The sequence below is a fragment of the Crotalus tigris genome, unplaced genomic scaffold (assembly GCF_016545835.1).
Source record: "Crotalus tigris isolate CLP2741 ecotype Arizona unplaced genomic scaffold, ASM1654583v1 scf7180000019100.1392032, whole genome shotgun sequence".
NCBI lineage: Eukaryota > Metazoa > Chordata > Lepidosauria > Squamata > Viperidae > Crotalus > Crotalus tigris.
This window is the reverse complement of record NW_024097375.1, coordinates 960,611-976,041: the sequence shown is the minus strand read 5'-3', so window position 1 is coordinate 976,041 and position 15,431 is coordinate 960,611. Positions and strand designations below refer to the sequence as shown.

Below are 15,431 nucleotides of genomic sequence, written 5' to 3'. Positions count from 1 at the left end.
GGGAGGAGAGCTAAGCAGTAAGATTTTCAAACAAACCTGTCATTATTGACATAAGAGGTTTACACAGTACAAGTACTGCTGAGATGAACTTCCCCCAAAGTGAAATAGATACATGCCATTATTCAGATTTTATTGCTAGTCTGAATGTATTAGATGGAGAGAAGTTATAAAAATATTTTTGAATTGTTGGAAACCAGGTTGTAACCAATCCTTTTTCAATATATATTTAGCAATAACAGGGTTTCTTTCAACAGTAAGTCACCAATTCTATAAAATCCTCTACTTTCTCACTCCTAATAATAATAATAATAATAATGATGATGATGATGATGATGATGATGATGATGTTGGAAGGGACCTTGGAGATCATCTAGTCCAACCCCCTGCTCAGGCAGGAAATACTATACCAGGCATGTCGAACACAAGGCCTGGGGGCCGGATGCGGCCCACGAAGTTGTTTCATGTGGCCCGCGAAGCCATCCTGGAAACAGGGAATGGCCCTGCTGCCTTGGCCCTGGCCCAGGCCGGCCAGGAGCCAATGTACAATTTTGTGGTGGCCATCTATGCTGAAATGCATTCAGTCTTAGCTCCACAAGGCCCTCTGGAAACAGCGAGGAACCAGCCCCTGCCGTGTTGGCCCCACCCTCCAAGTGCATGCTGGGGAGGTGTCATCCTTTGTGAGGAATGAAGAAATGCACCATCACCTGGAAGTGGCCAGCAAATGGCCTTTACCTACTTCACATATCCAGCTTGATGGGTTCTGCCTTGGTCCCACCCCTTTCTGCCAGAGACCCTCAGATCTGTCCCACTCCTATCCAGGCCCCCACAGGCACCCTTGACGCGAATGATGTAGAGCTGGTCACGCCCACCCAGTAGGCCACACCCACTCCATCCACGCCCATCCAGTAGGCCACACACCCCCTGGCCACCACCCCCAGGGCAACCGCAATGCTGATGCGGCCCTTAATGAAATTGAGTTTGACACCCCTGCCGTATACCATTTCAGACAAATATTTGTATTTGATCAATTTATCCTCACACTTTAAAACAGAGGTGTCAAACTGCCAGCCCACGGGCCAATTGCATCATGCAGAGGCCCCGCCCACCTCAGCTCTGGCAATGCAAGAAAAGTTGAGATATGTCACAAACCGTCACGTGACGCGGCGAGTTTGACACCCATGCTTCAAAAGATCAGGGAATGGCAGAAAGGAGAAAGAGTCAAATATAATTTGCATCTTTTTCAAAATTCACTTTTCAGCATGGATTTCAAGCAATTGACGTCAGCTTCTGAATGTTGAGAAGGAATGGTGTTACCTGACACACAGTCCAGAATTTGTATTCACTGAACTTTAGTGGAATGCCATGCAGTATGAAATAGAAACAAAGATAGTTTTTTCCCCCATGCCATCACTCTGCTGAACACTTAATTCCCACAGCACTGTCTTGTTTCTCATCTTTTCTTGTCTTTTTGTCTTTCCTACTATCTTTTCCTATTGTTGTTTGTAACTTATGATTTATGATCTATGAGCTATCACTTGCTATTTATATGTATATTGTGAGGTTATGCATCGGAGACAAATTCCTTGTGTTTCCAATCACACTTGGTCAATAAAGAATATTCTGTTCTGTCCTATTCTGTATTCCTATTCTATTCTGTTCTATTCCATTCTGTTCTTGTTCTGTTCTGTCCTGTTCTATATTCCTATTCTATTCTGTTCTGTTCTATTCTATTCTGTTCTACTCTTGTTCTATTCCTATTCTGTTCTGTTTTATATTTCTATTCTATTCTATTCTACTCTACTCTACTCTACTCTACTCTACTCTACTCTACTCTATTCCATTCCATTCCATTCCATTGCTATGAGTTGCCTACTCTTTGGTTTTTCACCAAGGAATGTTCGTTTATTTCATACACACACACACACCTTCCATAAATTAATAGAGCTAGTGTGAATTGTCTTTCTCTGGCCTCATTCAGTTTAACATGAACACCTTTTGTGATTTTAAATGCAGTTTTATACAACTCCGTTCTGCACAACTCAGTGTTCTTAAGGGCTAATCTGCTTTTTTGTGCGTATTTTGGTGTGGAACATTAATCCTTCTACATCTGATTAGTTATGCTGTCACAATCCTCCTCTTAAATTCCTAATTTTAGCTGCCTAGGGAATTAGGTCAATTTAAGCTATTGGAAAGGCTTACTTAGTAGACCCTGATGCTAACATGTTACAGTGCTTTTCTTGTTTTCAAGTTGTCACAGAGATTCTGGGTTTAATTTCTTCTATAGGCAGAGATAAATTACAGCGCAGTCATCTGTTGGAATTAGAACTGAGGCAGGAAAAAAAATGAAAGCTGTACAGTAATCCCAATATGAAATATTTGTATTCAGCTATGTATACTGTATGCTTTTTAAGGAAGACTACAAAAGTATCAAAGAGGATTTTTGACCCAGCACACAGCTGAAAACTTCAGCTTTTCTTTTAACTGGCTGAAACAACTTCTGTTTTTTCCCCTTGTTGCAGCATTATACTTGAAACATATGCCAAATACCTGTTGAATTCCTAGTAGCCAAAAGAAACAAATCATTTACTTATTTAATCAATTTATATATTGTATGTTATACTAATAAATAACTTTGGAGTTTCAGTGCATTGTACAGTGCCGTATTTCTCCATATTGCAACCCAAAGGAGGCTGAATTCTGCTAAGTATACACTAAATAGTTTTCATACAGAATAAAGCATGCAGATTTTGAGGAAATATTGCAAATCTATTTTAATATATATGCATTTCATAATCTGAGTTGCTTTGTTGCATTTTTTACTGAATACAGAATACTCATAGCCATGATTTATATATTATATAATTTCATATGGGAGATGCAAATCACCTTTTCCCCAACCTAGTGCCTTCAAATATTCCTAACCTGGTTGTGGATGATGAAAATTGTTATCCAAATACATTTGAAGGGCAGCAGGTTAGATAGGATTGGTTTAAAATAATGACCTCGTCCTGCAGTGGATTTGCTGTCAAAAATCTTGAAAAGCCTCCTATGAAAATTACATCTATTACTTGTTATGATATACTTTATTGATTAGTCAATTGGCCATATCAAATGTGACCATCAGTCACAGTAAAATACAGTAAAATGAGATCAAATAGTTATGGTGAGATACAATAGAATAAAATATAGTAGGTAAGATAAAATAAAGATAAAAGAATATAAGGTAAAATAGAAGAAGAATACCTGTTTTATTGAACTAACGTAATAACTCACATATTTTCAAATGGTGTTCCTTTACAGGTAATTGCTCAGCATCAAAATCTTCTCATCGCTAAACCCAACAATACCATCAACTACACTTTGTTAAGCAATGACAATGCATTTCTGAGTTACCATCCTTATTACTTCACCCAGAGGACACTTACGGCACGCTTTCAGATGAATAACACAAAGCCCCCCCACATCCAGATGGTGAGGAAGCCGGTGCTGACAGTAATGGGCTTGCTGGCTTTGCTAGGTACAACACCCCTCCCCCCCCATTCATTTTCACAATTGCTAAATACACTGTCAAATCAAGAGTCCAGGCAGTTCAAGGTTAGTAGTTCAATGGTCAAAGCAAATTGGCGGCAGATAAGAGTCAATGGAATTCAAGGTGGGCTGGACTTAAATCTCTTGTGGGCATGAAGGGATTCGAGACTGATGATGCGTTTGACCCCCTCCCTCGGGCTCAGCCTGGTCATTTCCTACACACCCTTAAGTATTCCAGGAAATGAAGTATCTAGTATTTAAAAAGAGGGAAGAAATATATTATGTTGACCAGCTGACGTTAATTCAGTTGAACTGGGAAATAAGCCAATCAGTTATCAGTCAATAAGTTAAAACTTCATACCTGTTACCACGTACTGGGGGGGGTGAACAATGTAAGTAATAGGAATTTGCTTTCCAAGAGCAAATAATTAATGATTAAAGCACCAGGCTAGAAACCAGGAGACTGTGAGTTCTAGTCCTGCCTTTGGCACAAAAGCCAGCTGAGAGAACTTAGGCCAGTCATTCTTTCTCAATCCAACTCACTCCACAGGGTTGTTGTTGTGGGGAAAATAGGAGGAGGAAGGAGTAGTGCATATGTTTGCCACCTTGAGTTATTTATAAAAATACTAAAGGGGATTTAAAAAAAAATATGACCCAATCTTAGAAAGAGAGATTTAACAAACAGAAGAAACAATAACAGCCACCTAGGTATCTTCAACTAAAGGTTTTTCTGTTATTTCAAACTTCAGCTCTTCTTATGCCCACATCAAATCTTTTGATGAAATGTTCTGTCACAGAATTAACACTTCATGAGGCTGACTTCTGGAACTAGGACAACATGCTTTAAATGCTCCTCTGTAAGTTTCCCTTTTTTTAGTTCAAGGTTTTCTCCCTCTTGTGCAGGAGAAGAGCAAATTTCTGCCAACATTTCTAGTCACAAATCAGAAGACTGTAATGCCTTGGGAATATTAGCCAGCTTGCATAAACCTTCAGGACTACAATTGTCGGACAGCTGGCAAGCATCAATACTGATCTATTCAAGCAATGATAACAAGACATCCTCAAACATCAGTACTGTGATTCTAAACATAGCCAACTATCCTAAAGACAGAGGTAACATTTTTCTATGATTTTTTGAAGGGCTATTAACCTGATAACCTCCAAAAATGAGATTTACATTCAGGTTGGGGGAAGTAGGCTCTATGCACTGCTAGACGAATTCAAGAGAGGTCTTTTCTCACAGGGTAATGGACAGTTCCTAATAACTACAGCATGACGCACACACACTGCCTCATTCTAAAGCAGACATGTCAAACACAAGGCCCGGGGGCCGGATGCGGCCTGCGAAGTAGTTTCATGTGGCCCGCAAAGCCATCCTGGAAACAGTGAGGGAACAGCCCCTGCTGCCTTGGCCCTGGCCCAGGCCAGCCGGGAGCCAATGTACAATTTTGTGGTGATGGCCATCTATGCTGAAATGCATTCAGTCTTAGCTCCACAAGGCTGTCCAGAAACAGCGAGGAACCAGCCCCTGCTGCATCGGCCCCGCCCCCTGGGTGCATGCTGGGGAGGTATCACCCTTTGTGAGGAATGAAGAAATGCACCATGACTTAGCACTTGCCCCGGTCCCACCCCCTTCTGTCAGAGACCCTCAGATCTGTCCCACTCCTGCCCAGGACCCCACAGGCACCATTGATGCAAACAATGTAGAGCTGGCCATGCCCACCCAGTAGGCCACACCCACCCGGCCCCCCAAGGGCAACCACAATACTGATGCGGCCCTCAATGAAATTGAGTTTGACACCCCTGTTCTAAAGTGATCACCAAATTAGGATTTAGTTTGAATAGTGGCACGGGAGGGTCATTCTTTACGCAATAGGGGAAGAGGTTCGGAGATTTGAACTCAGAAGGCGGTCAGCAGATGATCCCTGATGGCTTAACTTGAATAGACAATTCACAGAATCTAATTAGGATATATTAAGTATGCAGAATTGTGTTTTGTGAAACAAATTGTATGTTCACTGTTTGGGGTTTTTTGTTTTGGTTCTGGTGTTGAGACTGAGACAACTTCATGGTGTGGTTTAATCTCTTAAATTTCTAACTGTGAGAAAAATCCACTTGGTGAAAAGCTTGTCACCCTTTGGATCCTTCTTGTGAGCAACGTGTTGCTTTCATTCCCATAGAAAGAGTTGTTCGAAAGCAGTGTTCAGAAAGAGTCAGAAAACAGTGAAACTGCTCCCCAGGTTTCACTTCAACAACAGCCTGGGTTTGAGTTTCTTGATTGTTGTCCCTCACTCATCAGGTGACATTTGAAGTAAGCCCACACCTTTTTAACTGGGCACCTGCAGGAGAGTGAGAAATGGTGAGCAGCTATTGGAGTCATAGATATCAACTCAGGGGTTAAAGTATCTACTTTGAGCTTTGGCTGTTAAATTGCCTTCCGTCAGAACAGTCTTCTGAGGAATGTATCTTAGTCAAGCTCAGCTGGATTTTTTTCCCCCTATTCCCTTTCATATTTCAGGATGCAAAACCTTTTCAATTGCTGATGGAATGAAACAGCGTCAGCTTGGGGTTTTCAGGTTCCCGATGACTTACTTCTCTGTTTCTTTCTAAAGCTACTTTGTCTAAGAGTTGAGGCCCAAAACTTATCGCTTGCATAACAGACTGTGAACCAGAACACTGTATTTCTAAGCTACCGTGTCTGATTTGATGTTCAGCTTAAGCCAAACTTTAAACTATTACATTTTCTTTATCTTCCCAAAGAACTGGTATATGTAACATACTACATGGATAACAACCTAACCAATCCATATTTGCAATGGAAGAAAATGAGAATGCCAGACTTTCCTTCTCAGAAGCAACTGGAGCAAATAAGAGATGCTCAGGTAGAGTATCGTGCATTTGAGAAATGGCTCTTTGTGAAATCAAACCCAGTACATGCTTGTTTGAGAGTAAATATTTCTGAATTCAGTGAGTTTTTTCCTAAGTACATTTTGTCACCCTATATCTCTGTCACATGAAAATTTAATTCAAAATAATCACCAATGCGTTGTGTACATGTTTATGGTGCAAACCTGAAACTAAAGAGTAAACTTTTTTTATTGATCTACAGACTGTGCTAGAAACCATTTGTTAATTTTCCCTGACTTCATCAAGATGTGTTGGATTTCAACTTCCACAATTTTTAGCCATGGTTGGTGAAAGCTTAGGATGGACGAACGGAAGGAAGGAAGGAAGGAAGGAAGGAAGGAAGGAAGGAAGGAAGGAAGGAAGGAAGACAGGGAAGAAAGGAAGGAATAAAGAAAGGGAGGGAAGGAAGGAAGGAAGGAAGACAGGGAAGGAATAAAGAAAGGGAAGGAAGGAAAGGAAGGAAGAAAGAAAAGAAAGAAAGAAAGAAAGAAAGAAAGAAAGAAAGAAAGAAAGAAAGAAAGAAAAAGAAAGAAAGAAAGAAAGAAAGGCAAGCATTAAAATATCCAGGTAAGAATAAACATTAATAAAGTTTTTTATAGCTTTGAGTGATATATTGCTGCTTAAGTGAACAGATGATAGGATAAAATCCTTAAGATTTTAGCTCATCTTACAACAAGAAGATCCTTCCCATCTAAAAGCTGAGGGGGAAGAGGCATTTTTACTTCTTTCCATTGATTAAAAGTTTAACCTTTGCAACAAGGCAAACATATGCAAGGTTTGCATATTTTCTGTATTCTCTTTTGAGCTGCCTTATACCGGTCCCTTATTTCAAATAGCTTGTCCCCCCTCTTTGCTGAATGTCAGTATTATTCTGCTGAATTAGACCCAGTCCAGCATTCTCTTCCTTGAAGATCTCACAAGCAGAGTGGCTGGATTGTGTATTCAGAGGCAGACGGCTCTAGTCAAAAGAAGTTCCCATTGACTCCTGGTTGTTCAAAACAAAGTACCTACTGTAGCCTTTGTTAGGTTCATTTCATGTTTTTCTGGGGTAGAACATAAATAAAACGGTCTGTTCTCTCCGTAGCATTCATAACAATGTAAGCTTCAGTCACAGGTTTTTCAATGAGTCCTAAGCATTAAAGCAGGAGTCTTCAAACTTGGCCCTTTTATGACCTGTGGACTTCACTTCCCAGAATTCCTGAGCCAGTCATGCTGGCTCAGGAATTCTGGGAGTTGAAGTCCACAGGTCATAAAAGGGCCAAGTTTGAAGACCCCTGCATTAAAGAATAAGCTCCACTGGATACAGACATATTTACTTCTCAGTGCATTTAGAGTTGCTCTCATGTGTTTATTTAAAAAGCGCAAAACTTCAAATTCTACAATTTCTTGAGTAGAAAAACAAAACATCTAAACCTCCAGATCTCTTCAGGTTAGCAGCCCTTTTGAACAGTCTGCTTTTCATAGCAATAAAGAGCTCCCTTGAGAGAAATTCTGAAAGAAAACTCTTATTTGGCTATCAAATCTCTAGCCTCGCTTCCAGTCTCTTGGCTCCACTGTCCGCTCTGATCGGCTCTCCTTAAATCCCTGCCTTTAACAGGAATTTGTATGGTATGGAAGTCAGGGAGGAATGGCTATATAATCCAAGAACTGCTCTCATTTGAAAAACCCTTCCTGGTAAAACTTCAAAACCTAAGTTTACTTTAATACTTGTGTGAACGTGTACCCTTATATTAGAACACAGATTATAGAGTTGGAAGGGACCTTGGAGGTCTTCTAGTCCAACCCCCTGCTCGAGCAGGGGACCCTGTACCATTTCAGATAAACAATTGTCCAGTCTCTTTTTCAAAGCCTCCGGTGATGGACAGTGGTGGGATTCAAATATGGGAACAACTGGTCCATTCTGGGCCTGGGCAACAAAAAAATTAGCTACCAGTTCTGCCGAAGTGGTGCGAACCGGCTGAATCCCACCACTGGTGATGGAGCACCTATAACTTCTGAAGACAACTTGTTTCATTGGTTGATTGCTCTCACCGTTAAGAAATTTCTCCTTAGTTCTAGGTTGCTTCTCTCTTTGGTTAGTTTCCATCCGTTGTTTCTTGACTTGCCTTTTAGTGCTTTGGAAAATAGTTTGACCCCCTGCGCCTGGCTGCGTCTGATAGTTTCTTTATTCTCCAGATGTAACCGATATGTAGTTATTCCTTCTCCCAAAATCAATTGAAGGAACTCTTAATTCTGAAGGGAGGCAGTGCCACAGTCCTTCAAATAAAAGAATTGTCATCATTTTTTTTCCAAGTTACATTTTCCAGGATGCTTTGTGGGGAAAGTCAAAATGGCATAAAGCTAATATATGGTCTGCAACACCACTAGCGCCACAGAATAATCTCTAAATGAGGGCACCTCCCCCTCCCCCCCCAATCTACTCACCTATCCTCTGAATCTCTTCTGTCTTGTCCTGTAGAAATAAATCAGGGAGTTGTCCCAATCGGATTCATTCCTTTTTATGTTAACTAGATGTTTGCTCCTTGCGGGCCAGCTTTTTCCATGGATCTGACACAACGGAAGGGGTTATGTAAATGTTTATGGTAATAGATATCTTTACAAACAAAGCCAGAAGGAATGCTTCCCTTCGGATTTCATTTTTGATCTTTTCCCCGTGCTCTCCTATTAGGACATGCTTGAACACTAGGGAATCTAAGCACCACCCGTGTCCCCTTGAAGCCACTCAGTGGTTCAATGCAAACGGAGCTCTTTTTAAAAACAAAGGAACGCATTGCAGATGATCTTAGCAAAACACAGACAGAATTTCTGAGGAGAATTGGAAATCAGAAATGTTGGCCTCAGCTTCCTTCATGTATTGGGAACAATATCCCTTCTTGAGAGTTGTGTGCCAACTAGGGGACAAATCTGAAACAAACAGGGAAAGGAGTCTAAGCAAGAAATAGATGGGGTGTCCCAGCTATATTTCTCCATATTTCTCTTTGTCTTATGCCTCCCACATTTTCTCCACTAACTATACACATAAGTGACAGGAAGCAGGACCAGTTGGCTTTGCCTGCTCTCCACTTTTCTTTTGAATGTGCCTTTTCCTTTGCAGTGCCTGCTCATTGGAATGACCTTCCCCACATCCATGTGTGGTTTTATATATATGGTTGGCCCCATCCCTATCCCAGCCAAATTGACTGGAGTACTTGCATGAAAGGATGTAATATAAATTTGGGTTCCTGACGTATTGACATGTTGCTGGTGGATCGTAGATCACCTAGAGCAGTGGTTCTCAACCTGTGGGTCGGGACCCCATTTGGGGTAGAACGACCATTTCACGGGGGTCACCAAACAAGGCTGTCCGCCATTTTTTCCCCTTTTCTTTGGCCACGCCCCTGGCACCCGGTGATGTATAAGTGATTGGGGGTCACCACAACATGGGGAACTGTATTATGGGGTCGCAGCATTAGAAAGGTTGAGATCCACTGACCTAGAGTCACAATTATTCAAGTTGGGAAGCCATATACATTTCTTAAATAAATAAATAAAATTTGGGGGCCATTATTTGCTTGTTAGAATTACAGCTCACTTTTCCTGCAGGCGGTGTGTGCAAGACTCTCCCTCCCATTTTCCCTCATCATCACAATCCTGAGAGACAGATCGGGCTGAAAGGGCCCAAAGTCAGCTAATGAGCTTCCATGGGTGAAGAGTGATTGGAAGTTTGGTTGTCCTTGTTTAATATCTGAATTTACAGGGGTGTAAATGTAACACCTTTCTGCTGTTCTTTAAGTCAGTTGCACCTCATCCTGGGATTTCATTTCCTGGAGCAACATTTAGGCCTGGGAGCATGAGTTAAGAAAAGAGGTAAAGATTTCTTCTCCAGATGATCATGATGGGTTCCCAGGGTTCAACTTAAGAGGCCAGTTGATCTTCCCAACAACCATATTTTTATATGAAGGCTTAAACATGAAATATCTTATGTAAAAATGCAGAAGCCACCCCAGTTACAATGCAAGAGTCAAACAAGTGGCTTTTTTTAGATCAGGTTCTCCAAACTCGGCAACTTTAAGACTGGTGGACTCCTCAACCAGCATAGCTGGGAGTTGAAGTCCACAAGTCTTAAAGTTGCCAAGTTGGGAGACCCCCCTGCTTTAGATGGTGGTCTTCTACTGATAACATTCAACTTGCTTAACTATAGCTGCGCAACTCTTAGGTGTCACTGGGGTTCTTGGATCGTTCTTCAGCATCTCTGCATTTTTAAACATTAATTTTAAATCTATTTCTTAGAACCCTGTGGTGAAAGGACCATTTCCATTACCTGCAAAAGGCCATTTAAGGCTGAAGCAAGAACTTCCAATTCCAGCTGTTTTCCTCCTTCATATGTGTGCAAAGCCCCTCTCTGCTCCCAATCAGGTGGGTGCTTTCTTTTGCCACTCGCTTGCAAACACAGAATGTTTAGTAAGGTGCAAATCAAGTGACTTTGTTTTGTTTCTGAGCCTGGAGTTAGGAGAGGCTGGGAGATTCTTGGCATTCTTCCCATGACTCCCACAGTTCTTCTATTATCCTTTATCAGCACTATTTGATCCAAAGAAGGTTTTTACACAGCTGTGCACCAGATGCCGCTTTTTTCACTGGCAAGTATACCCTTATTCAGAATCGGTAAAAACCATCAAGGTTAGAAAGGATAGAGGCAGCTTTCCAGCCAAAGGGAAAACATGGCCTATAAAGATCTGTGAAGAACATTGACCCATCTGGCTGTTGAATTATAGGTGTCTTGTTCTCTCACCACTGGCAGTGCTTGCTTTTATAGTCCAACAGTATAGGAAGGATTACAGGATTTTCTGTCCTTGCTTCAAGACATAATTATCACTGGGGTGTAAATATATGTCTTAGGGATATTGCTTCTGGCTACTCATAAAGGGTGCACAGGACAGACTTTCGTAGGCCTAGAAGATAAGCAGGTCTCCGAGAATAAGTGTGTCCAGTTTACACTAAAAAAGCTGCATTCTCCAAGATAGCAATAGCAGCAGCACGTAGACTTACCGTATATACCGCCCATTAATGCGTTACAGCCCTCTCTGGACTGTTTACAACAGACATGTCAAACTCGTGATAATAATAATAATAGTAGTAAAATTGGAAGGGACCTTGGAGGTCATCTAGTCCAACCCCCTGCTCAGGCAGGAAACTCTACACCATTTCGGACAAATGGCTGTCCAGTCTCTTCTTAAAAACTTCCAGTGTTGGAGCATTTACTGCTTCTGGAGGCAGGCTGTTCCACTGATTAATTGTTCTCACTGTCAGGAAGTTTCTCCTTAGTTCTAGGTTGCTTTTCTTCTTGATTAGTTTCCACCGGTTGCTTCTTGTCCTGCCTTCAGGTGCTTTGGAAAATAGCTTGATTCCCTCTTCTTTATGGCAGCCTCTGAGATATTGGAATACTGCTATCATGTCACCCCTCGTACTTCTCTTCGTTAAACTAGACATACCCAATTGTAGCAACCATTCCTTATACGTTTTAGCCTTCAGTCCCCTAAATTTCGTGCAATATATCGGGATGGTTTTGCCATTGCTGGGAATGGGGTGGGCGCGGCTTCTGAATGACGCATCTGGCCCATAGGCTGGCAGTTTGACACCCCTGGTTTACAATGTCAGCATATTTTCCCCAGCAGTCCTCCTTTTACCAATTGGTCAATTCAAAATTCCTTAAAAGATGTTAGGGAGAGTTGCTAAAGAGAAAGGATCAATAAACATCTTGCATTCTTCCAGCATGTGAGATGATACTCCAAGGCCAGGCTTCTTTATTGCACACAGCAAGTCGTAACATTCTACTTAGTCAACTCTAAATGCTATTTTGAAAATATTCTATCAAAATCCAAAGCCTGGTTAGTTTTCCTGGTTAGTCAGCCATCCTTCAGGGCTTTGTTAGTTGTGTGCACTGATGCATTTTCGACACCCCCAAACCTAAATGAATCAGTCCACACATGAAATAACCTGAACTGAATCTGAGCTCATATTTTCCATGCATGCAGTGTTTAACGCAGGTGGTTCTGTCTCGGCAGGTGAACGGCATTCGTTTCATTGGTCTCATGAGGGGACAAGTTCTGATAACATGGGATGACAGCTGTGTGAATTCAAAGTAGGTCATTTTCCAGAAATCCACCATTGTTTTCCATTCATTCATTTTCCAGATAAAATATTATTAATTTAATAGCTATTTTCAATTGTGCACAGTGTAACAGTTCTTTGTTAGCAAGCAACTAGCTGGAAAATTTCTTCCCCATCATACTTCTAACCTCTAGTATAGTTACATAAGACTACAGAAACCCGGGACTGATGAATACTTTTCAGCTCATCTGTAGCACTAAAACATCCGAATTGTATAGTATAGGAAGGTGGCTTGTGCTGTTTGGAACATTTGCAGAAAAGACTTGAAATCTGTGCCTCTATCGTATTTTCACCAATAATCCATTTATTAGAGACAAGGCCACCTTCCACAAGTGAAAAAGAAAAAGGGTGAGAGCAGAATCTCTCATAAGAATACAACTAGAACAGTATGGGTAGTCCTCAACTTACAGCCATCCGTTTAGTGACCAAAGATACAATAGTGCTGAATAAAGTGACTTATGATCGGTTTTCACACTTAGGACAGTTGCAGTATCCCCATGATCTCGTGATCAAAATTCGGGGCTTGGCAACTGGCATGTATTTATGTGATCGCCCTTTGTAACCTCTCCAGATGTGCTTCTGACAAGCAAAGTCAACGGAGGAAGCCACATTTGCTTAACAACCACACGATTCACTTAGCACTGCAGTGATTCGCTTAACAACTGTGCCAAAAGGTCACAAAATAAGGCGCAATTCGCTTAACAACTTAAGTGAGTAGTGGAATGGAATAGCAAATGGAAATTTTGGGCTCAAATGTGATTGTAAGTCAAGGGCTGCCTGCATTTCTCAGCCTTGGCAACTTTAAAATGTATGAATTTCAACTCCCAGAATTCCCCAACTATCAAGGCTTGCTGGGGAATTCTGACATTCGAAGTCTACAAATCTTAAAGTTGCCAGGCTTGAGAAACTGTACTAAACAGATGTCCTTGAGACAGTTCAATCTGCCCCCATTTTCCAGCAAAATCAATAGCTTTAATATTTAACATGTATTTATCAATCTCAAAGACAGTTCTTTGTCCAGTGCAGGGATAGGCAACCTTGACTCTTTTATGACTCGTGGACTTCAACTCCCAGAATTCCTGAGCCAGCCATGCTGGCTCAGGAATTCTGGGAGTTGAAGTCCATGAGTCATAAAAGAACCAAGGTTGCCTGCCCCTGGTCCAGTGCATGAGAATGGATATTATTATTATGGATCATCGCACAGTCAGCCAGATGTTCAGACTGGATTTGGCATTTTGTCTACCTATCGAGTCCTTACCCAGGACCTGGGATAGGCAGATGTGGATTTTTGATAGTATTACAGGTATCGTCGCAGGATGGAAGCAGTTCCTAGTAAGGCCGCCTTTTGCAATTGACTAATAGCAAATTTGTCAATGCCAATGGTGTTCAAGTGGTGCTCCAGTTGTTTTGGGATTGCGCCCAAGGAGCCTATGACTATTGGTACTACCCTTGCTTGCTTTTGCCACAGTCTTTCTATTTCTATTTGTAGCTCTTTGTATTTTGTTATCTTCTCCAGTTCTTTCTCGTCTATTCTGCTGTCTCCAGGCACTGCCACGTCCACTATCCAGACTTTTTTGTCTTTCTTATCGACAATTGTTAAGTCTTGGGTGTTATGTTTCAGGTGCTTGTCTGTTTGAATTCTGAAGTCCCAGAGCAGTTTAATTTTATCATTTTCTATGACTTTCTCTATTTTATGATCCCACCAGTTTTTGCTTACAGGCAAATGATATTTTTTGCAGATCTTCCAATGCACCATTGTTGCTACTTTGTCAGGCCGCTGCTTGTAGTCAGTCTGTGCAATCTTCTTGCAACAGCTTACCAAGTGATCCACTGTTTCTTCAGCTTCTTTGCATAGGCGGCACTTACTGTCTGTTGCTGTCTTCTCAATTTTGACTTTATATGCATTTGTCTTTAAGGCTTGGTCTTGTGCAGCCAGAATTAGTCCCTCGGTCTCTTTCTTCAATTTTCCTGCTCTTAGCCCTTGCCAGGTCTTGTTATTATCTGCTTTCCCAGCTATTTTTTTTAATGTATTGGCCATGTAGTGCTTTGTCTTCCCATGCCTCTATTCTGTTCTTCATTTGGTCTTTCTTGTAGGCCAGTTTGGTCTCTCCAGTAGTCAGTAAGCCTTCCTGATATACTAATTTCAGTGCATCATCATTGTTCTTCAGATATTCTTCCAAAGCCACTTTTTCTTCTTCATCTGATGTACTTGTAGCATTCCATTATTATATATTATTACTATTATTATTATCGAGCATCGCACAGTCAGCCAGATGTTCAGACTGGATTTGGCATTTTGTCTACCTATCGAGTCCTTATCCAGGACCTGGAATAGGCAGATGTGGATGTTTGATGGTATTACAGATATCGTCGCAGGATGGAAGCAGTTCCTAATAAGGCCGCCTTTTGCAATTGACTAATAGCGAATTTGTCAATGCCAATTGTGTTCAAGTGGTGCTCCAGTTGTTTTGGGATTGCACCCAAGGAGCCTATGACTATTGGTACTACCCTTGCTTGCTTTTGCCACAGTCTTTCTATTTCTATTTGTAGGTCTTTGTATTTGTTATCTTCTCCAGTTCTTTCTCTTCTATTCTGCTATCTCCAGGCACTGCCACGTCCACTATCCAGACTTTTTTGTCTTTCTTATCGACAATTGTTAAGTCTGGGGTGTTATGTTGCAGGTGCTTGTCTGTTTGAATTCTGAAGTCCCAGAGCAGTTTAATTTTATCATTTTCTATGACTTTCTCTATTTTATGATCCCACCAGTTTTTGCTTACAGGCAAATGATATTTTTTGCAGATCTTCCAATGCACCATTGTTGCTACTTTGTCATGCCGCTGCTTGTAATC

The 15,431-nt window shown here is 41.3% G+C and overlaps 1 protein-coding gene across 2 annotated transcripts in view; it reads left to right on the top strand.

Moving 5' to 3' along the window:
* Positions 1-15,431, top strand: part of IDUA (alpha-L-iduronidase) — a 61,256-nt gene that overhangs the window by 37,558 nt on the left and 8,267 nt on the right. For both annotated transcript variants that reach the window (XR_005558674.1, XM_039359677.1), the window contains exons 8-12: positions 3,301-3,517; positions 4,432-4,641; positions 6,289-6,410; positions 10,705-10,830; positions 12,477-12,553. Coding sequence is in view for 1 of the 2 variants with exons in the window: in XM_039359677.1 (XP_039215611.1) it covers positions 3,301-3,517; positions 4,432-4,641; positions 6,289-6,410; positions 10,705-10,830; positions 12,477-12,553 (752 nt within the window). In the remaining variant the exon portion in view is untranslated. The remainder of the gene's footprint in view (positions 1-3,300; positions 3,518-4,431; positions 4,642-6,288; positions 6,411-10,704; positions 10,831-12,476; positions 12,554-15,431) is intronic.